The sequence below is a fragment of the Lactuca sativa genome, chromosome 9 (assembly GCF_002870075.4).
Source record: "Lactuca sativa cultivar Salinas chromosome 9, Lsat_Salinas_v11, whole genome shotgun sequence".
Classification (NCBI taxonomy): domain Eukaryota; kingdom Viridiplantae; phylum Streptophyta; class Magnoliopsida; order Asterales; family Asteraceae; genus Lactuca; species Lactuca sativa.
The window spans coordinates 189,707,574-189,731,112 of NC_056631.2; the positions used below are offsets into that span (position 1 = coordinate 189,707,574).

Consider the following 23,539-nt stretch of genomic DNA (forward strand, 5'->3'; position numbering starts at 1 on the left):
ATTGGGAGTGAAACCAGGAAAAAAATCTGTAATCTTCTTATTTGTGACTATTTTAGGGTTCTAAATCATAGATCTTCAGTTTACAGTCAGAATTAGCAAGAATGTTTTTGGGTTTTAAATCTCATTGAAACACATTTGCTGCACACATGACAAACAATCAAACACAAAAGTATACGTATCTGATACATATATTTGCACATTCATACAAGTATTTGTAGGTATCAGTCACAATACCACAAGAACATATATCTTGTTAAGATAAAAAGAACCAACCTGCATGAATATTTCTTGATTGCAACCTTTTCTCCTGTGTGAGTATCAACAGCGGACCCCACAACACCATAACTTCCTTTCCCAATAACTTCTTGAACTTGGTACCTACTTGCCTCTCCATACTCTATGAAGAACTCTGCTTCAATCTGGGTCAAACAATAACAAACACACCTTTAATCAACAAAAGACAAAAAACTAGAGATGCATCTTGTTAATGTAGCCAAAAGGGAAAAACTTTGTATTCATTTGAAAGCCTGTTTTTATGCAACATTAACGTCATCTTGTTAATGTAGCCAAAAGGGAAAAACACACCTTTAATTTCAGCCCTCAAGTTACTCATGGGTTCAGGTTAGAAAAGTTTTATTTTCTTATTCGTCTTTAGTACTTCCAAATGAACAAGGAGATGTAAAGTCACTATCTAAGTTATACCAAATCCCATTAATCCTTCTCAAAGAAACCTAATGTCTACTTCTCTAAAGACCACCATACTTTCTTATAGGAACATTTAGCACAATCCCCATTAATTTACCTTCAGGTTCATCAAGGTTAATGGAAGAAGCTCTATTACGCCTATCATGCCAAACAACTCTCTTCCCTTATCTTTCAACTGCAGTAATTAACACATTTATGTCATAATTACCTGTTAGTGAATTATGATGAGGCTTGAAGATAACTGAAAAAGGCATCCGGTTTCCTTCATATGGATCTTCTTTAACAAGCTGTTCAGCTATATCATCCAAATCTTTTCTTGTAAACGCATCCTTCTCCTGAATCGCATCAAAAAGGAAGAACTTGTTAAACAATTTGCCCAGAATCCTAAGAGATGGAACCAAGTACAGAACGAAACACTGTAATTGATCAAAACTCATGATACATTTGAAATCATAAAATTAGGAGAAATCGATGCCTGGTTATGGAACGTATGGGGTAATTAATCAGTAAAATCAACTAAATTTTCAAAAACTCATTATTCCAAACACTATGACCTGATTTGATTCTACTTTTCTGTAAGCATATCAAAAGTTTGCCCAATTGACGAAATATCAACCACACAAAATTTATCAATTCTACGGAATTTGAACGGAAATCAGACGAGAAGAAAAAACCTGGAAGAGATTGTTGAGAGAGTGTAAGAGGCAAAATTGTAACTTCTGTTTTTCATGATATATCTGCTTCTGTTCATCTCCCATAAATTCTGCTGCAACTGGTTCGAAATTTAGGGTTTCGATCGAGAGAACGATGAGACCATGAAAAGCAGACCGATTAATTGCAAACGGAGGTCTAAAGATGTCTATGGATAAATTAAGTCATGTATTTTTTTAGTTTTTCATTCTTCATCCAACAATTCCATTTTAATCATCATATTTGGTCCAACTTAAGAGATCCTAAATAAAACTATAAGAAAGGACATATACATTGTACATGACATTTAATTGAGGCCAAAACACAAAATTAGTGATCAAGTTTTAAGATCCTAATTCTTTTTTATGAATTCAGCAACCTTAAATTTTTTAATCAATAAGGTCATCAACTTTAAACCACAAACAATTGACACGAAAGATAATATGTGCCAACAATCTCGATGCAATCCAAAATGCAAATCATATATTTTATTATATCAACATAGGAAGTCATGTTTTTATTATGTCTTTATAACCACTATGTGTTCTATACCCAAGCTGCCCATTCCTCTGTTTTCTAGAGCGTGCTGCACAACAATACCCAAATCCAATCTCATCAAAAACAAACCGATAGGGGGAGGGGGTACTGAAGAACCTCCATTCCTTTTTTTTGTCTTATTCAATTATGTTGTTGACTGTTTGTACTCTACAAGAGTCTTAATGTTGAATACCAACACCCACTACCCCTGCATTTCAATCAAGACACCTAATAAATCAAAAAATTCAACAATTATTATTAATAGAAACACAAACTATTATAAGACTAAAGGGTAATATAGTCAGTGAATATGAAAAGAAACACAAACTTTTATATGAAAAAGGTTTTACCTTCTTTGTTTGAGTTGCAGAAAAAAGAGCAGGTTGCCTTGTCTGCACATTACAGAGAACAAAGTTTAGTTCATTAATGATACAAAAGCTAACTACCACAAGGGTAATATAGTCAGTTAATATGAATAGAAACACAAACCATTATAAGACTAATGCAAAAGATAACGCACAACGCGTACAAGAGTCTCCAAGTGTCTGCCAGATTCCTATGAATTGAATTGTGATTAAAAATCATATTTAAATTTTAATTTGTTTTTAATTTATATGTTGATCAACAAACCTGATAGAGGTCGAGCTTCATCAGTACCATCCCAAAAACAGATCTCTTCGTATTAGATCAGCAAGCCATCCATAAGCTAGAATACCCGACCCACATGATTGATGTGCATCCAAATTCCAGATTAAAAATGGTTGACCCACAAATAATCGTTCCATTGGACTCTGGACCCTCCTTTTGTAATTTGGATTGCATATTTGGCTGCGAGTATTACGCATAAAAGTAAATCATAATAAGAAAACATGAACAGTTTAATACATTGTAAAAACCATTAAAACTTATTTTTACTGCAGAGAGAACAAAAAAATCAAGAGGTTTTCAAACCTTAATAACAACCAGTTGCCTCTCAACAAGTTCCTGGAGCTCAGGAGTTGTATGATTTCCAATCCATTTGAAGAGAGAAGAACCACTGTGTAGTGTGTAACAATAGGAGGAGTTCAATGATGACGCTACCCAAGCCAATTAGAAAGTAAATTAAACAATGAATAACTAACAAAATCTTATAAAGTAAACACAAAAATCAAAGAAGCAAAGGACTTACAGGTTCAACTTGGATTGCTTGCATGTTTTCGGGTCCATACCCTTGAACTCTAAATAGTGCAACCCCATCTTCTTTATGAGTTTCATCCGGAAGTTCCTTCTCTAAGATATAATTCTTGTATCCATCACTTAAACCCCCTAAGAATTCCATAAATAAATGCAAATGATCAACAAAGATTTAATCTCTAATGTATGTTTTTTAATTTTTATAATAGCATCTGAGTTGAAGCATACCTTAAAAACAAGAAAGCTCTGAAAGATTGCAAAGACAAGAACGGGTTCTCTTCCTTTGTAAATTTGCAACTACAAATCCATGAAATCAACCAAATTATAAGTATAAATAAATACAAGGTGAGATTGATAAAATAATAACAGAAATGTGAGAGTAAATTAATGATCAACATGAGCAGCCATAAATTTGAGTGACTTAACCATCTTGTTTGCGTGTGAGCTAGTTGAATGTTGGTCTTCCTAAAAGACATATTTGTTTAAATATATAAGCTAAAAATAAAGATAAGATAATTTAATTTAACTGCAAAAGGGTATTAATGTAATTTCACCAACAAGCAACAATACATTGAATCAAGTTTATACCTTTGATCTACATTTGTTCATGATATCAATGAATTCGTTTCTTCCTATACCAGTGAGTCGAAGGGCATCTGCTACGCTAAAATTTGGAATGCTATCGTAAGATTGCTCTGCAGATAATATAAAAATAAGATTCTTTTTTTAAAAATAAAATGAAAGGTTTCCAATCTTTGACTAAAGATGATTCCTATTATAAAATTAACAGCATAGTAACCATTTTTCATGAATTCAAATATCATATCACAATAGTATCTGAATGGAGAAATCCGCATTACACGACAAACGTAATCTGCTAGGTGATAAAGAAACAGCTGCATCAAAACCAATAATAATAAGCCTACGAACATCTGTCCAAAACGATGCTGCACTCTCATATTTCTCGTGCTACACTTTGATAATTTAACACCACAGAACGAAAATTCCACAATTCAGATATTACTCACAAATTCAAACTTTATATTCTGTTTTAGATATAAGCAAAATCGAGTTACCTGATGATGAATAAACATATAAGCAAACTCAAAGAAGACGATGATAAATGGAAGGAGAATAAGGGTGATGGTTGAGTACACGAGTCCAAGCAAGAAGTACAACTATAATCGAGGCTTGGTTACAGGCCAAAGCAATGAACCAGGATCCATGGTTTCCTCTGTCTTCTCCAGGATGGCGACTGATCCAAGAACTCTTTTAGTTGCTGAAGCGCGGTTCCAGTAATGATGCTTCCGAGAAACACGTTGAGATGTAAAAAAAGATGAAAGAGATTAGAATGTCGCATACGAAGATACTTCCTCCATATGGAGCCTAAATAGAACTTGGATCAAAAAGATTAGAAGGTCGCATACAAATAGTATAAAGCAAAGAATAATTTGATTTATTACCGATAGATCTTTGAGGAGGTGAAGTGTGAAGAAAGCTATGGGGGCTTGGTTTCCTTTACGATTCTAGGGTTTGATGAATTGTGTTAATCGAACGATACAGCCCAGGCGACAACTTCTTGCTCTTTCATGGGACCTTCTTTCAGAATTTTAACAAACACCGAGCATACACCGGCGTTCAACGCTCTCAGGATTACGACCTAGCAATCCGATTGTAGACGCAGCGTTCTCCTAACCTTCCGGGGATCGAGAAATGAAGGAGAAGAAAATGTAGAGAGAGAAAAAAAGTCTGAGAACCATTTGAAGAAGTTAACGAATTCATATGAGAAATTAGGGCTCGTATGAAGCTGTATCTCTTCCGTCGAGAACCCTTGTGGGTTTGATCTGTTCAAAAGATGGGATCATATTGCGATTTTGTTGTGGGAAAAAAGAGGATTGGTGATGTTATTAGGGTTTTTTTTGGGTATTAGAGTGAGAGAGATAGAGAGAGAGAGAGAGAGAGACAGACAGAGAGAGAGAGAAGAACGATGGAAATAAGGCAGAGGGTAACAATGGCAGCCTTTCAAACTTTTGGGATTTTCGTTTCCCCCGCTGCAAAGGAAGAGAACGCGCTTTTCATTTAAAAAATATAAAGCGACATTTCCAGACGACACCCATTTTTAAATAAGTGCCCTCCGTGTTTTTTTTTTGTTCGACATTAATTTTAGGGCACGTATAAAAGCGTATCCACTATCCTTCAAATTTTAGAAGAGATAACATTATTTTTAGGGCACACGCTTTTGCGTATCGTAAATCACCGCGTGTCATTGTTTGCGCGTCATTAAAGGGTTGTTTTCTAGTAGTGTCGATGTGACCCTAATTGATCTGACCCAAATGTTGATTGTTGATGAAGTGGAAATACTTAACATAACTAAAGCAGAGATTCTTATAGGGTCTAATTCCACGGTTTCCAAGGACATTAACAATGGTAATCTAGAAAATATTTATCTTCCCAATGGAAAGGGGTCTTCCAAAATCAAACTGTTTAATCGTATGGTAAAGAGAAAGGTTAGTTCTGGGATTGTTCCATGTGTTGACCTCAAAGAGTCCAATTGTTTCTACTACCAAATGATGGGACATTGGAAAAGAAAGCTGCCTAAAATACCTAAAAGATCTTAGAGATAGTAAAGCCAAGTCGTGTGACTCTACTTCAAGTACATCCATTAGCTGACTCCATTGTTTTATAGGTTCCTATTCATATACTCTTAATACATGATGTGATAATCACATTTTGATGGTATTAAAGGAGTTATAAGAAGGAAGGAAGCTTGAACAAGGTAAGCTAAAACTGATCAAGAGAAATGGACTTTGGTTACATGGTTCAATGATCGGATTTTGAAGCTACTACTAAGGAGTTGAGATAACTTAATAGATTGCTATTACTCTTCGGAGATGTCTAGAAACATAGTTTGAATTTTATGCATTGTAAGGATGAGTTCCAACTTTTTGTTTATTTTCAATAAAGTGGTATTTTGGTTTATATGGTTGCCTTATATATATTTCCTTGCAATGAAATTTATGAAAGGGTTGGTTACATTTCTAATATTAGCAATATTAATTGTGGAATTGATTCTTATGATATCGCTTGTGGTATTGTTGTAATTGACCAAGTTAAAAGAAATCTCATCACCAACTAGATAGATACTTGGTGTTGTACAACTTATATTGTATAGTGTATGAGAATCTCGTTTATTGGAAAATTATAACTAATTCATTGATCACATGTTTATGTGAGAAAAGTGAATGATTGATGGATCTAGTACATGTTAATATGGACTATTTACGTCCACCACAAAGGAAGATAATTCTATATGTCATGATTTACTGATGTATCGGTAAATATGATTGTGTTTACGAGATTAAGCATAATTCTGATACTTTCGAAAGGTTCAAAGATTAGCAGAACAAATGAGAAGAATCTACTAGGCAGAAAGATAAAAATTTCTCCAATCTAAAAGGAAAGGAGAGTACTTTAGTATCACATTTTATGATCTTCTTGGTGATTTTGATTTTATATCGCAATTAATCCTCGAAGAACATCTTAGTGCAATTATATGACTAAGAAGATTAATCGAACATGTTGGAAATGGGTCAATCATAGATGAGTCATACTTTGTTCCAATCAAGTTTTAGAGTCATACTCTAGTTACTACAAATCGTATCTTGAAACTCCTTTCAAACTAAGAAGGTTGATAACACCTTGAAATATGTGGTGTAAAATGTTTTCTTACTCTAGCACATATAGAATTGGAGTTGCGATGTTTTTCGTTAATCGAGAAACAAAAGATAAACTGAGACCTATTCTATGATATGTTTTCTTTTCGAGAGTCCACACAAACTTTTGAATATTTGTTTTCGCTCGTGAAGGAATGTCCCTTGAGAGAAAACTCATATGTCAAGAAGTCAATTGGAGTCGTATTGATCTTAAGAGTTTCAAGATTCAACCGACAATAAACCTTTTAGTTATCACTAGCACGCGACATTAGGTTGATAACCTATTGTCACTTCAAGTTGAGTTGGCAATGCTTAAGAGTTCTATGTTTTTCATTTAACTACAAAAGCATAGTGTGTTGGTCAGTGAAAGTACATTAATCAATATAGGTGAGCTGCTAACAACATGGAAGCACTGGTAGGCCCTTGTGCTACCAGAGGGCAATAAATTTAGGATTACAAAGTTCAGTCCATAAATGAAGGCTAAATTTGAATTTGGTTTGGTCCTAAACCTTATCTTATGATTATAGGTTGCAAATTATAGATTCAAATGGATGGGAAAGGTTTCACTCTAATTCATGAGAATGATTATCAGGAAATACTTTTGTTGATAGATTATAAGATCTGCTAAAGATCAATATGGATGATGTATGTGTTAATTTCATTCTCAAATTTACAATATGTCTATGACATCCCTCTTCATATTTCAAATTGTAAGGAACGGAAAGGGATTGTTTGAACTTTCAAGACATCTATCTATAAGTTTTGAAAGGGTTTAAACACACACATAATCTATCCAATGAAGGTGTATAAGCTTTAGAAGTCTATTTGGAGACTTATCGAAGCACCGCATAACAAAAATCTATACTTCAGTAAGAAAGTGAAGATTATTCATTTCTAGAAGTACATTTGAGTTTTCGATACTTATCAAAGCTAGTGGGAGCATAATTGTTATACTAGTATTGTATGATTGACAATGCTGTTCGTAGGGAACAAAACTATTAATTTTCAAACTGCAATGTTTGGGAATTGTTTCGTTATGATAGAGTTAAGGGAGAGGGCACTCATACTTTGTTTCAAATCTAAAGGTTTAGATTGCATAGTTTAATAGAACATAGTCAGAGACATATATGAATATTTTGTTGAAATGGTTCAACATAGGATATTCGATATATGGGAGTATTATAGCAAGAGTTTAAACAAATATGAAATCCGTATGTGAGACATAATGAATCGAGTCCCATATGCTTTGGATATAGAACAGAAAAATGACTAGAATTTTGTGTAACTAAAGTTGTTAAACAACCGTCAAGAACATTCTAAGGTTTAATGAAGATTGGTTTCTTATGGATATTTAGAAGTATGGTTTTGTTTGTGAGATGATTCTTGGTCAAAATTGATGGTCGTGTGGGAATATGGAAATGTTTCCATAGTGTGAGTTGATTCTTAATCTACATGTGAGTTGGAAACTTTAATGCAAGAGAGGTGTTCAAAGAGTGTACCTTGAATTTGAAACTTTATTTCCATGAAATTATTTCTAGTAACAAAGTTCCAATGGAAAATTCTATAATATCGTTGTCTTAGTCTCTGTGACTTAGAAGCCTTGAAATCATAGAAGGTCAATGCATCTAAAGTTGGAATTCCAATACATTTTAGATAGTGACAAGAATTTGAAATTGTGAAATGAGCATCATTAGAATCGTGCCCAGTTGATCTGTTCACAAAGGAAGGACCATAGAGAGGCATAGTATGCATGTCCATAATAAGGCATAACTGATGTTATTTAATTCAAGTGGTTAGTTGATTACTTGAAACATTCGAGACCATAGTTGATTAGTTTATTATTGTGTTTCACTTTGCATGTTTTAATTCCTGAATGATTTGATTATTCGAAATTCCCCAATCGCTCATACTTTTGGAAGTAAGTAGTGAATTAAGACAATAATGAATTTAATTGTAGATTGCATATGGAGATTAGACATTGCAATGGTTGCTAAAATATTCATGAGTACTTAGAAAATGGAGATTTTAGCTATTAGACAAACCCACACTCATAGAATTACTTCATGGATTTTATCACGAGTAATTATAAGATGATAATATCTTATATTCTTGAAATGAAGATATATGAGTTGTAATTTACAATTCAATTGTGCATTGGTGTTATGTAAACTTATTAGTAACGTGATGTTATAAGACATAATGTCATTCATGATTTGATAAGTAAAGGATACAAGCATATAAGTCAAAATTTATTTGGTCCTTTTGCCCTAACAGGAAAAATGATATCTTTGGGCCGCTCGATGATTTGTTGTTGACATCTGAAGTGCTTAGCCAAACCCAGACTAAATTGATGTGTTCAATTAGTAGTCTAAATACAGTCGTCATAAATATGGAAATCGAAAAACAAAATTTTGGACAATGAGATTGATTTCAATCCATATCTCGTGTCCATGTGATATGTTGTAGAACAAGGGAATATTTGATCACTTATCTAAGGACAAATATCTAATCGGATCAGAGTTCGACAGTTGCTTTAGAAAGCACCCTTTGTTGTTTGATTTAGAAGTTGTACTTGCAATTTAGTTTTAGACTTATCCAAGTGGGAGACTGTTGGATTAGGTGTCTAAGCCAATAACTAAATTAGTACAATCTTGAATAATTAGCAAAGTCCTTTTAGGTTACCCTGATAATCAGAAACAACTAGAAATGATATTAGGAGAAAAAAAGATAAATAATTTGTTAATATATTATGTGATTAATATATTAATTGGAAATAGATAATTGATATATTAATTTATTATTAATAAATTAACACGATATCAATAGTTAAACAATTGGTTTGAAATCAATTAGAATTAATTTATAATTGATTAGAATTAATTTGGGTTTAACTGGAATTAATTAATTGTACACGGGTTGCTTTGTAATTGAGCAAGAGAGAGATTCTAGAAACCTCCATGCTTAGATGGTTTTGATACTGTGACAACCCGATATTTCAACTCTATGTAATGACCTAAAAAGTCAAGTATTGTAACCACTTTTGATACAAGGAAATAAACTTCGAAAATAAAATGTCCAAAAATCTCAAATTAATTACCTACTATGTTAGATGACATTAAACCGTGATCGTACGTAAAAAGATCGCCCAAATCTGACTTCGTATAAAGAAGTTATGATTTTTCCAAGTTCGGCTTAGCGACAGACAGCTAAAAACTCGAAACGGAGATCGAGCGAATTTTGGCCGGAATGACCCAAATGAGAATTGAAGGTCTCGGCAATGGTTTTGCAACGGTAAAAAGTTTGGCAAAAACAAACGTCAGATGATGAAGTTATGAATTTCTAACGAAATTTTCTTACCGCGACCTTTTAAAAATAAAGAATAAAAATAATTTCAAAATTTGCCGACGGAATCTAAACGAAAGTTGTAGAGCATAGTCTCACCTACGCGTGAATATAAAGAACGTCGAAAACGGAGTTCGTATGAAGAAGATATGAATTTTTGAAGTTTAATAAATAATTAAAATATAAATTTTATTATTTAACCTTGGTATTATCCAAAGGAGGAGTCACCAGGTCGAGCCGAGTTACGCCCAGCGTACTCGAGGACTAGGCCTCGGATCGTCCACGTCGCCCCTATGCAAGGCTATACCCGTCCCATCTGAAGCTCCGAGGCAGTCGAGGAGGCGGTCACGCATGACGCACGCGTACGCCCAGCGTACCGAGGGGGTTCCCACCCCCTATAAGAGGGATGCGAGGGTTCCGAAGAAAGGGCTCAATTTCTCTCAACTTTCTTGCGTTCTTGCCTCATTTTCTGTGCCCGTGCTAACCCGAAGCCCCGGTTTCCTTGCTCAAGTCCCGAAGGTCGTTTGTGCTCCCGAGATTCCCGAGAATCCCGAGAAAATCCGCTTTCTCGAGTCGAAATTCTGCTCGGTTTTCATCTCGCCTTTTTCGATCTTCCAAGTGAGTTCATACCCTTATAATCCACACTTTTAAATATTTTATAAATGCTTTTATATGATTTTAAGGGGAGAAATACAAGTAAAACACACGATTATTATCGTGTGTTATATAAAGTTTCATTATACACTTTTTATCAACGGAATCATATGTGATTTATAACTATTATAGGGAAACTTTCATATGCAAAATATATCACGATAACATCATATCTTTTAAAATGAAAAATGTTGTTATATATGTATAAATCAAACACTCTGCTTATACTGTATGTATATGTGTCCATTTTAGACACTATAAAAATTATACTTTTCATAACAAGTGAGCATTTTACTAGGGATTACTATACAAACGAGACACACTTAAAGGAAACTATAATAAGTATAGTTTTACGAGAACATTACTAACTTTTACATACTAGAAACACTATTTTCAAGAAGTCACTTTCACATACAAAAACAAATGAACATTTTTACACGTAAATCTGTTTTTATACTAAGTTTTTTGAGACATTAACTTCACGTACGTTCGAGTACACATTTCATGTCCTGTATTATATACCAGAATCCCTTGGAGGGGGAGCATGGTGTTTGTGTATAGATCTATACGGGCTTGACAACCCCACGCCCTGACTGTTAGCTACAGTACACTATTTGGGGTGACAAACGTCAGAACATTCCAACGCCTGAAGAACGTTGCGTATAGGCATTCCTAGTCAATAGCATGGTTATAAAAACTCACATGGGGTATTAAAAATACATTGATTTACGGGGTTTTTCAGACGTATTGGAAATTTTATACGTACATACATTTTCTAGAAACAAACATTGGTCTTGATAGAAGGCTACATTTATGCTAGTAGAAAATATGGGATTTTCTAGGAACAAACAAACAAAAACAAAACATTTCATTTCATACAAACGTTGTCATTTAATACTTATGAAACTCACCAGCTTAAATGTTGATCTACTCTTTCAAAACTACTTGTATGTCCCAGGGATTCAGTAATTACAGGTAACAAACAGCTTTTGAAGAAGGGACGCTGCGGCGCCAATTTAAATACATATTTTGGCATCATATTGTAATTGGTTTTGAACATGTACCTTTTAACAATGTAAACTTTCAATTATATATATGATGGTTGTATTGCTTTCTTTACTATATATTCATTTGTTACGCTACCACATGAAGTCATCCGCCCCGGAACGTTTCCGCCGTTCCGGTTTGGGGGTGTGACAGATACCCTATTATGGTAATCTAGAATGCTCCAAATGAATAATTAGGAAACTAGATAATTACCTATTTATGGGTTATCATTATCTAGGGTTTCTTAGGGATATCCACCAACTATATCAAGACCCCTTGGGCTAGAATTTTCAAAAACTCTCCTCTTAAGAAGCATATAAATGAAAATTCTTAGTCTCTTTTCCCTCTCCTCTTCATTCTAGGGTCTCTAGTGTTTTAGGTGTGAGCTAGGCACAAGATTTTCAGTGATTGTTTTCCAAGGTTTTCTATAAGGCGTTTAAAGTGATTTGTTTACTACAACAAATCGAAGGTATGTAACATTAATTCTTGTAATTTGATTATACTAGGAAGTCATGAGAGTTCTAGTTATTTTGTTGTTCATGGCATGTTGAGATGTGGATATTGATCTAATATAAATGCATTAGAGGCTTTTGTAAGCATTATAGACTTCCATTATTAACATTAGAGGCTTCTATAAGCATTACAAACTTCTATTAGCATCAAAGGTCTCGGTCAACAGAATCTTGAGGATATAGGCTGTAAAGCTGACAATACAAGAAGTTGCTAGCAGTGGAGAAGTGAAAAATTTGTTCATTCAGTTTCTTGGAAAACAAGTTTGTATGTTCATGGGCCAACTTATGTCGGTGTTGTCATGGGTCCATGGGCTCAGTCTAAGAAGAATTGTAGGTCAAAGATTCTCTATAAATAATGTCATTTATTGTAACATTAATGTATTTTCGTATTTTTGAAGATTATCAATAAAATTTATTTCTAGTTCTACAGTAGACGTAGCTTGAAGTGAACCATTTTAATCCTTGTGTTCTTGTTTCAATCTTTCGCTTCTTTAATCGTCCAGATAACTGTGTTTGTCGAAGTCCTTCATTCTAATAGTTAGGCCATAGGGCTTAGTTATGACATATCATCATGATAGTTAGTCGCTATATACTTTTAAGAAATTAAAAAAAAAACTAATAAATTATGTATAGCCGTCACCATTGTTTGACCTATAGCAATGAAATGTCGTTGCTATAGGTTTACCTTTGGTTACCAACATGGCATGATTGTAGGCAGGGCCCGGTCTTGAGGATTCAAATATCCGGGACGAGGTGGAAAAAAAGCCCTTAAGCATTAATATGTAACGAATTAAATTACATAAATTGATATTTTTTAAAACGACGATAAACTTTCTAGTAATAAACATAGCAAAATCATAGTATTTTAATGAGTAATTACATATGGCAACGCTAACCGACTACCCGGTAAATGAATAATGATTCAACATGACAACATTCATTCATGATTCAACATTTAAGATTTCAAGTATTCAAGAATCAGTGAATGATTGAATCAATAATATGACCCAATGGTATTTTGGGAAGAACATTCTAATTTTTAGTTTTTGAGTTAATTTAGGATTCCAACAATGACAACATTCATTCATGATTCAACATTCAAGATTTCAATATTTAAGATTTCAAGTATTCAAGAATCAAGAATTAAGATTTCAAGGAAAACTGATAATGATAATCGATAAAACATTAAAACTGATAAAAACTAAATTTGTCAATATAATGTAATTGATAATGATAACTGTCTAATTATCTCATTGATAAATGTAAAATTAAATTTGATATAATCGTTTACCTGGTTGAGTGATTGTCAACCTGATTTGACAATTAGTGATTACAGAATACAGATTAAAACCGACTGCTACCCTTGAATGTTGATGTCGCTATTGTTTGCCTGTCTCGCTAAGGCTGAGTTGTCTTGTCGATCTCCTTTGATGTTGCTGTTGTTGCTGACCTGTTGTGTCGTTTAGAGGAATAGAGGCTTAGAGCAAGAATACAGAAGGAGAATTAGTGAATAACGATTTACGAATTGCCGAATTGGTTTTATCACATTGCTCCTCATGCCGCCTTCTGCCTTACGTGACCCATTAGTGGACTATTTGTCTATTTTACGTTGACTTTACTTTGGGCCAAAACTGATATAGTATATTATTAATAAAAAATGGGCCCCTAAAAGATGAAGGCCCTGTTCATGTGCATAGGTTGCACAGTCTCATCCCCAGCACTGATTGTAGGTCGCCCTATAGCGACATGTTGCCGTTGTAGGTTGACCTATAGCCACAACATGTCCTCATCATAGGTCAAGCTATAACCACAACATCTTGTCGCGATAGTCACGACATATCAACGTGTCGTGGTTGTAGGTTGATCTGGGTTTGTTTCGATTTAGGTTTGATTTTGAAGTTGCCGAACTTAAAAAAATCCAAATCAAGTCTCCACAACCATTTGAACTTCAGTTTTCCAAAAAAAAAAAAACAGCTAAACATAGGAGATGATGACGGACTGTTTTCTAATACTAGGCGAATGTCCGCGCGTTGCGCAGAAGCATCTATATAGCTGAAATATTTACCAATATATGTTTTTTAAATATAACAATAATGTGGTTATTAAATTTTATATAATAATTCGTATACTAAGTTGATATAATATATTGATTAATTTGAATTATATGATAATATATACATCTATTAAAACTGCATAATCTCAATCTTTGGAATGGCCTCTACCCGTGGGTTATTCATGAATAAAATTAAATATAATATATGGTTTAATGTTATTTATAGTTTTTGTTATTGTAAATTATTTTTTTTTTGAATTTATTTGCTTAACGTTTTAATTTCTATCATTGTAATTATTTAAAACATCAAACAATTTTTATTTTATTTTAAAGGTAACAATATAATCATTTATATAATGTTATTTTTAACTATTGTTATTGTAAGTTATTTTAAACTACTTATTTGAAAACTTTTAACGATTATACGAATATCTTTAGGAAATATTTTAGTTAAATTGATACTACAATTTAGTTTTTGTATTTAGCACTATAATTTTTCATTTTTAACTATTCACAAAATATTTACTTTGAGTTTTAAGTAGAACTGAAACTTATATTGAAGTTGACTTTGTAATGTTATATTTAAATTAACCATTTAAGTATTTTGTCCAAATTGTTTAAAAGTTGTAGCTTTAAATTGAGAATGGTTTACATACAACAACATATTAAATCTAATAAATTAAGTATAATATGTTAAAAGTTAAAGACAAAACTTTCTAAGTAGAAGTAAAAATATTATTTTAATATTGAAATTTAGTTTATTTATGATTACATTTTAGGTTTGATACTTATTTAACCTTATTAACCAACTTATAATCATTATTAGAAAGATACTACAATTTATCATTTTTAACTATTTACAAAATATTCTTTAGGTTACTTAAGTTTAACTAAAATTTATATTTAAGTTGATCTTGTAAGGTTATATTTAAAATAACAATTTAAGTGTTTTACACAAATTGTTCAAAAATTGTAGCTTTAAAATGATAATGGTTTACATACAACAACATATTAAACCTAATTAATTAAGTATAATATATTAAATGTTAAAAACATAACTTTATAAGTAGAAGAAAATATATATTCTTTTAATATTGAAATTTAGTTTATATATGATTACATTTTAGGTTTCATATTTATTTAAGCTTATTAACCAACTTATAATCATTATTAGAAAGAAATTGAAAAGTCATGGGAGTTTCAAATGAATGTGGTTAAAGGAAAAATGAATGGGAGTTTCAAATGCATGAGATTTAAGAAAAAATGCTAGCTTTATAAGTATATAATGATGTGCAAGATTATGGTGGTTTTTTTTTCTTCTGAATGATGCACAACAACAAAACACAAATCTCCTCCTTAGACGTCGGTTTAAACCTATGCATCCTCTTGTGGCATCCACTCTCAACAAATCCCTATGATTTTATATTGCAGGGTTACGAGGTCATTGATTGTCTCTCACAGTGGCGAATGCAAGATTTAAACTCACGTGTGTCCAAATTGAATGAGGTGAAAAAAAAAATTTGATCAAAAACATTTGTTATCGGGTCGGTTTTTCAATTATAAAATCTAATTAATAAAAAATTAACTGTAACTTAGTTCATACTTCTAAGAAGGAGTTTATTGTTCATTATTTCAATTTGGTTTTCTATTCTCATGAGAAAAATAACTTGTTTCATTTCTAAAAGAACTTTAATATTATACCTAAAATATACTGTAATCGTCACAAACTCAAAATCATTAATCAATAATATATAATATTACCAAATTTATAAACAAGCAACACCATATTTAATTAACATTATTTGGGATTCATTAACTGTAGTTATAAATATAATTATAAATCTATAATTTAAGTAAATCAAAATATTTAGAAAGAAAATGAAAACTAAAAGAATGAGGATATATATATATATATATATATATATATATATATATATATATATATATATATATTGGGAGATAATACCATATACCATTAACCAAGTAACGTTCCTCTTAAACAAAAGTGATTCTAGTAAAGTTTATAGGCTTTGACTTGAACAACAGTAATGCTAGTAAAGTATATAGACTTTGACTTGTATTTAATGGTAACAAGATTATAGGTGGTTCAGCACACAATGCAATAGACTAAATATTAAATAGAGAGAAAGAGAGAAGCCTCAAAATAACGAAGACGAGTGTAATGGAGAAGGTACCGGCCGGTCGACGGTCGACGGAAAGAGACGGTAGATGGCGAAGATGGGCCGCTAGCGGGGATCTGACCATGTTGGGAAGAACCAAGATCCCATAATATTTGAAGATGGAGATGGGTAGAACCGTGACCATGTTGGAAGCATCAAAAGAGTTGGTGGTGGCAGAAAAAATTTCAAGACGACAACAGCCCGATGATTTTTTATTTTTTAAGGGTTTTGCGTTTCCACCATTTTCTTACTTTTTTTCCCATCGTAGTCTTTTTTACCTTATATTTTACAAGTTTGAGAAGATTTATCTTTTCAAAGGATATTTAAAGAAAAGATTTTGTTTTGGTAACCATCGCCTAACCTCCTAATACAGTTGCACTACATTTTACAAGTTTAAAGATTAAAATTAGGTTGGATTTGATCTTATCTTTGACAAGTTTTAAAAATTAAAATCACTTTGTTATATTATGTTATGTTTATGTTGCTATAGGTGTCCAATTTGTCTTTCCAAAGGATGTCTATCGAAAATTTATCATATAATCTACAAAAGAAACCCCAAACTTAGGGGTGTCCATGGACACCCTTGAGATATACGTAGGCTCGCATCTGGTCTCTCACTAAGAAATTATGAAAGGGAGAGCGATGTGGGTCGAGGTGAGGTGAGTCCTCTTACTTTTTACTCAATAGAACTTTAAATTAAATAGAAAGAAGTATAAAAAAGATATCATGAGAGCAAGTTAGTCGATCATTTCAGATTAGAAGGATATATACGCTATGTATAAAATTATAAAGCCAAATCAAATTTTATAGAATTGATCAATTATCCTCCACCTATTGAAATTAAGTTATGTGCCCTACATAAATCATTTTCATCACAACTTATGCATGTGTCTGTTGAATTTGTGTGGTTACTTGATTTGCATGAACTCGTTGGACGTCTCGTCACCATATATAATTCTGCATAATGGAATTAAATGCGGACAGGCAGTGGTTATGTTGATATGCGTAGGGTCATGAAGTTGTCATTAATTTCACTATTACGTTAATACCATTTAACATATATAAATAATATTATTGAAACAACTAAAGAGTAAATATAAAATGAGTATCAATTTAGTTGCAATATCCTATAGGTAATTAATTTGACTATTTAAATCCTAAATTTGACTTGGTCAAGGTGATAAGGAATTTGTCTATCAGTGGATGTCACGTACATTCACATTCAAAAACTGGGTATAAATCTAAAAGCCAGCATGCAATTAACCCTACTCCTATATTTAGTTCCAAAAATGAACTTTCGTATTGAGTTCTTCTTTTCTAGTCTTGTAATGTTTCTGCTTACCACCACCATTTCTTCTTCTAATGGCGGAAACGAGACTGATTATTGGGCGTTACTGCAGTTGAAGTCGATGATCACTCTGGATCCATCCGAATCTCTAAGCTCTTGGAACGCTTCCTTTCATTTCTGTGATTGGAGTGGTGTTATATGTGGGAAGCGACACAGAAGAGTGATTGCTCTAAACATGTTTTCACAAGGCCTACAAGGCTCGATATCTCCTTATGTAGGGAACCTCAGTTTTCTTCGTGGGTTATTTCTCTGGAACAACAGCTTTCATGGAACCCTCCCTCATGAACTTGGTCGTCTATCCAGGTTACGTTACCTCCAACTTGGCTCTAACAAATTCAACGGAGTCATTCCAACCAACTTGTCTGGTTGTTCTAACATTGAAATAATTGGACTTTATGAAAACAATCTACTTGGAAGCATACCCAAAGAGATTGGTTTCCTCTCGAAACTTACTTTCATTTTACTTCAGTATAATAACTTAACAGGTGGAATCCCAGCTTTCTTGGGGAATTTAACGTCAATGAAAGTGTTCAATGCATTCTACAACCCGTTGGGTGGGAGCATTCCAGACACCTTCGGCAATTGGAAAAACTTAACGGAGTTTAGTTTGGGTTATACCAACTTAAATGGAACTATCCCTCATTCCATTTATAACCTCTCACTCCTAATAACTTTTTCCTTGGCTGAAAATCAGCTTGTTGGTAGTCTTCCCTCAACCTTATGTGAAATGCTCCCTCATCTTGAGTATCTTCAATTAAGGAATAACCAACTAACCGGATCTCTTCCACCCTCGATATCTAATTGCTCGAAGTTAGGACTTCTTGAGGTGAACAACAATAATTTTAGTGGGAAGCTGAGAATCGACTTTTCAAAACTAAATGATATCCAGTCAATAACCTTGGGTGATAATGTTTATGGATTCGGAGAAGCTGATGATATGAAGTTTATTGATACTATGAAAAAATGCAGTAGATTAGAGAGATTAGATCTTCGGAATTGCAAGTTTCAGGGATTGTTACCCGCATCAATTGGTAATCTTTCTGATCAACTTCGTCTTCTTGTTATACTACGAAATAATTTATATGGAAACCTCCCTTCAAGTATAGGTAATCTAGTGGGCTTAGAAGTTTTAGTTTTGTCTAATAACCAGTTCACAGGAAAAATCCCTTATACCATTTCTAAGCTTAAAAACCTACAAATTGCTTATCTAGATAGGAACCAATTTTCAGGGCCGATTCCAGATGCCATTGGGAACTTATCATTGTTGACTAAACTTTGGTTACATTCCAATAGATTGGATGGGCATATTCCATCAAGCTTGGGAAATTGTCATAATCTATTAGAGTTGAAGCTTGATGACAATAAACTCAGCAGCCAAATACCAAAACAACTTCTTCAACTTTTATCTCTAACCATAGCATTAGATCTTTCTAAAAACAACCTATTTGGGTCGATTCCAATAGAGGTTGGTGACCTCAAGATGCTGACTTCTTTGGATTTATCCAACAATAACCTATCAGGTAGCATTCCTAGTAGCCTTGGTGGTTGTATTAGCCTTTCATTCTTATCACTTAAAGGTAACTTATTTAATGGCATGGTACCACCATCGTTAAGTTCCATGAGAGGAGTTTCGAAACTCGATCTCTCTCATAATAATTTATCAGGCCAAATTCCACAATTCTTACAACGGTTGATCTTATTAGAATACGTAAACCTATCCTTCAATGATTTTGAGGGTGAAGTACCGATGACAGGAGTGTTTGCCAATGCAAGTGCATTTTCTGTTTTGGGGAATAGTAGGCTTTGTGGTGGCTTGGTTGAACTTGGGTTACTTAAATGCAAGGAGACACGCAAAGCTAAAAAAAGATTTCCACTGTTTGCTATAGTCATTTTGATTGCATTCATAGTTTTCACGGTGTTATGCTTTGTCTATGTTTGGTGTATGAAAAGGAAAGGCCAACCTTATCAATCATCAACGGATGAACAATTCATGAAAATATCATATACTCAACTTTTCAAGGCTACCAATGGCTTCTCCGAAGAAAATTTGATTGGCAAGGGTGGGTTCAGTTCTGTTTATAAAGGAATCCTTAAACATGATGATGGATATGTTGCAGTCAAAGTCATGCATCTTCAAAACCGAGGTGCACACAAAAGCTTTGTAACAGAGTGTGAAGCATGGCAGAGTATTCGACACCGGAATTTATTGAAGATAATGACTTCATGTTCAAGTGTTGACTTTCAAGGAAATGACTTCAAAGCTTTGGTATACGAGTTCATGCCCAATGGAAGTTTACATGATTGGTTGCATTCACCCGCAAGTAAATCTAGACTCACCCTTCTTCAAAGAATAAATATTCTCCTTGATGTTGCATTTGCACTCGACTATCTTCACAATCACTGCATATCAACCATTGTTCATTGTGACTTGAAGCCTAGCAACATTCTACTCGATGATGATACGGTGGCTCATGTTGGAGATTTTGGTTTAACTCGATTTCTTGGAACACATGCAAACGAAAACAGCACAACTGTGATTCGGGGAACAATCGGTTATGCACCTCCGGGTAAGATTCATCTATCCTGAGATGCTCCTATTTATCTCTTGTATTACCTTTCTCTAAAGTAAATGCTTATAATTTGCAGAGTATGGTCTCGGGAGTGAGATGGCAACTAGTGGTGATGTCTACAGTTTTGGGATACTAGTATTGGAGGTGATGACAGGAAAAATGCCAACAGACAACATCTTTGGCGAAGATCTTAACCTTCATAAGTTTGCTTACACAACCTTGCCAGACTCTATAACCAATATTATTGATGATGACATTCTACCTTTTCTTCAAGAGGATGCTATTTCTAAGCAAGGTAAGTTAGAAAATGCAAATAATATAGAACATTGTGTGGCTTCAATTATCAAGATTGGAGTATCATGCTCCGCGGATTCCCCACCACAACGGATGAATATCAAAAATGTTGTCCACGGGTTGCAACATATTCTGGAAACACTTCAAAATATTTGAGGTTACTTCTTAGTCAATATTTTCGGTTTTTATTTTGTTCAATATAGGAGTACTTTAGTATTTGTTAGCATAAATGGAATAGATGTATTAAATAAAATATAACATTTTGAGGTACATTTTGTATTAGCCGATCGTATATTAGGATAATATATATTTGGAAGATGTATTTTATTGTATTATTTCATATTATATCTCCTGATTATATGGGTGTGTCCGTTTGCATATATCCCATATATACATTATATAGGGCATTGTTTATCAATAGAAAGCAATTCATGATTCTGTAATCGCTATTATGGTATCACAGCCACAACCCTAACAGACAGCTACCCTTCAATCCATAGCTACGACTTTATCTAAGCATCTTCATATGCCTTCGATCTGCTCCCTTTCTTTCTCCTTCAAGAGGTCGCCATCATGGGCAAAGATGATGTTGGTTCAAGCGAAGTGAAGGTCACAACTCTACATCCAACGCACATTGTAACAAACATTCAAACTAAGATACGAACCCTAGATGGCACCAACGTTATATACTCCTCGTGGAAAAAATTGTTTTGTGTTCATGCCAAAGCCTACAAGGTGCTCGATCATACTGGTGACACTCCAACTCTGAAGAAAACCGATCCTACTTATCTTCAGTGTGTGGAGATTGGAGATTGATGCACTTGTTTTGCAATGGGTATACAACACTCTATCCAATGAACTAATGGTTCGAATTCTAGAAAGTGATACCACTACTATAGATGCACGGAACAAACTCAAAGCAAAATTTATTAATAACAAAGGCTCTAGTGTAGCAGCCCTCGAACAAGAATTTTCCAATCTCAATCTAGTTGCATTTTCGCCAATGGAAGCCTATTGTCGGAAATTGAAAGATTTAGCAAACCTACTAGGAGATGTTGATAACCCTGCCGCTGAAGCAAGACTCATCTTACAGATGGTTCGTAGACTACCACCAGAATTTGATATCACCGGGGAATATATCAATCAAAGCTCTCCATCATGGCAGATGGCTCGTAGCATGTGACAGTTGGAACAACATAGAAAAACCACTAAGCATGTGACAGCTGGAACAACACAGAAAAACCACTATACAAAATCAAACTCACACTGTTCTTGTTGCTCTTACTTCAGTCGATTGATCATCACCAAACGTTGTCGTTGGTTAACATGGTCAAACTCCCATCTATAACAACTATTCGGGTAGAGTGCAGGCAGTCGCGGTCGATGTTCAATTCTTTGCGGACATGACAGAAGTTTCAAGGGACGTGGAGGTCATGGCCACCAAAAATGGAACCAAGGAAATCAATGAGATCAACAAAGTTGGAACAACTCACAATCATGAAATTTGTTGCCCTCACCATACCCTTCTCATGGATTAAACCAATTTACAAATCACTAGGCTAATCATACCTACGAAACAAGTACAGTTTTTGAACCAATGACACAATGGGCCCCAATGGACCACCTCCAATGCAACCATCAGGCCCGATGCCTACCTTCAATCGTCAATTTGCCGGTTATTCAGACTACATCCCATCAGATGTGACATTCGTATTCCACAATGGTTCAGTTTAGGGCTTTAAGGAGTCAAAAGTATGATTTTTGGGAAAAAAACAGGTGTCACGATGTGACCATAGGGTGGTCACGACGTGACAAGCCAAGTAAGAAACATGTATTCGGGTATGTACTTACGACATGACCCATAGGTGGTCACGACGAGAGGAAGGCTGCCACCCAAGCCCATGATATTTTAGGGTTTCCCTCATATTTAAGCCTCATTATCTTGAATGTAGGGTTTATTATCAGCCTCCATCCCACTTCAACCTCAGAAAAAACCTAACCCTAATCTCTTTTGGTGGTTCTTAGCCTAATAGTACATTTGGGAGCTTAAAGAAGGAGACGGAGAGTCAGAAGAAGGTGTTCTAGTTCTGGATTGTGACATCCCCAAAATCAAAAGACCGATTTTCATTTATGCTTTTAAATAATTTCAGAGTAAATCCTTTTGATTTGAAAGAGTTGCGGAATTTGTTCCCAAAAACAAAACATTATAAAACAATGTTTACCAAAGCATTTCATAAAAGAAATGTATTTTCATTATATAATCAAAACTCGGGGGTGTCATGTTCCGATACAGACCAATAAGCATAAACGATAACATTACAAGTCATTCAACAAATATATACATATACAGACTTGTAAACAAAACAACTTGATGGATCATCCATCTCATGCCCTTGCGCCACTTCCTGTAATACAAATAAAACTGAGTGGGTCAGGCTTGGGAGCCTGGTGAGCATATAGGGTTGTCAACCCACAATAAATAATTATATTTAATTCCACCAACCAACAATAACCCAATTACCCATTCCCGTTATTCTCACTTTATGTCCTTAAAACAACTAACATAAGGGACCTAGTCTAAGAATATTTCATCGGGGCGACAACACATGCTTCGGGGGTTCCTCAGCAATATAAGTCAAATAAGGCAACCATGAGGGGGATGGAGTACAGCGAATGAACACCCAAGTTCATTAACACCTACAGGTGGCGAACATGCTAATG

The 23,539-nt window shown here is 34.0% G+C and overlaps 3 protein-coding genes across 3 annotated transcripts; 2 read left to right on the forward strand and 1 right to left on the reverse strand.

Annotated features, from left to right (window-relative positions):
• Window positions 1-691: 691 nt before the first annotated feature.
• LOC111889804 (josephin-like protein) lies at window positions 692-1,492 on the reverse strand. Its single transcript, XM_023885956.3, has 2 exons — window positions 1,380-1,492; window positions 692-1,040 (listed from the first exon to the last, which is right to left on the reverse strand). Exons 1-2 carry the CDS (start codon window positions 1,461-1,463, stop codon window positions 870-872), a joined length of 255 nt encoding a protein of 84 aa, XP_023741724.1. The 5' UTR covers window positions 1,464-1,492; the 3' UTR covers window positions 692-869.
• A 16,263-nt stretch (window positions 1,493-17,755) lies between these two features.
• LOC111889747 (receptor kinase-like protein Xa21) lies at window positions 17,756-21,153 on the forward strand. The gene is made up of 2 exons (XM_023885903.3): window positions 17,756-20,521; window positions 20,601-21,153. The coding sequence occupies exons 1-2, from the start codon at window positions 17,860-17,862 to the stop codon at window positions 20,972-20,974; spliced, it is 3,036 nt and encodes a 1,011-aa protein (XP_023741671.1). The 5' UTR covers window positions 17,756-17,859; the 3' UTR covers window positions 20,975-21,153.
• A 527-nt stretch (window positions 21,154-21,680) lies between these two features.
• On the forward strand, window positions 21,681-22,001 carry LOC111889733 (uncharacterized). Its single transcript, XM_023885889.1, has one exon. It carries the CDS (start codon window positions 21,681-21,683, stop codon window positions 21,999-22,001), a length of 321 nt encoding a protein of 106 aa, XP_023741657.1.
• Window positions 22,002-23,539: the final 1,538 nt, after the last annotated feature.

What these genes read in the sequence shown, in the direction of transcription:
- LOC111889804 (XM_023885956.3), bottom strand. Translation starts at nt 1,463, where the DNA reads ATGGGAGATGAACAGAAGCAGATATATCATGAAAAACAGAAGTTACAA. An exon ending in CTCTCAACAATCTCTTCCAG is followed by an intron (nt 1,041 to 1,379) that starts GTTTTTTCTTCT and finishes GATGCGATTCAG; the next exon opens with GAGAAGGATGCGTTTACAAG.
- LOC111889747 (XM_023885903.3), top strand. Translation starts at nt 17,860, where the DNA reads ATGCAATTAACCCTACTCCTATATTTAGTTCCAAAAATGAACTTTCGT. An exon ending in AATCGGTTATGCACCTCCGG is followed by an intron (nt 20,522 to 20,600) that starts GTAAGATTCATC and finishes TATAATTTGCAG; the next exon opens with AGTATGGTCTCGGGAGTGAG.
- LOC111889733 (XM_023885889.1), top strand. Translation starts at nt 21,681, where the DNA reads ATGGTTCGAATTCTAGAAAGTGATACCACTACTATAGATGCACGGAAC.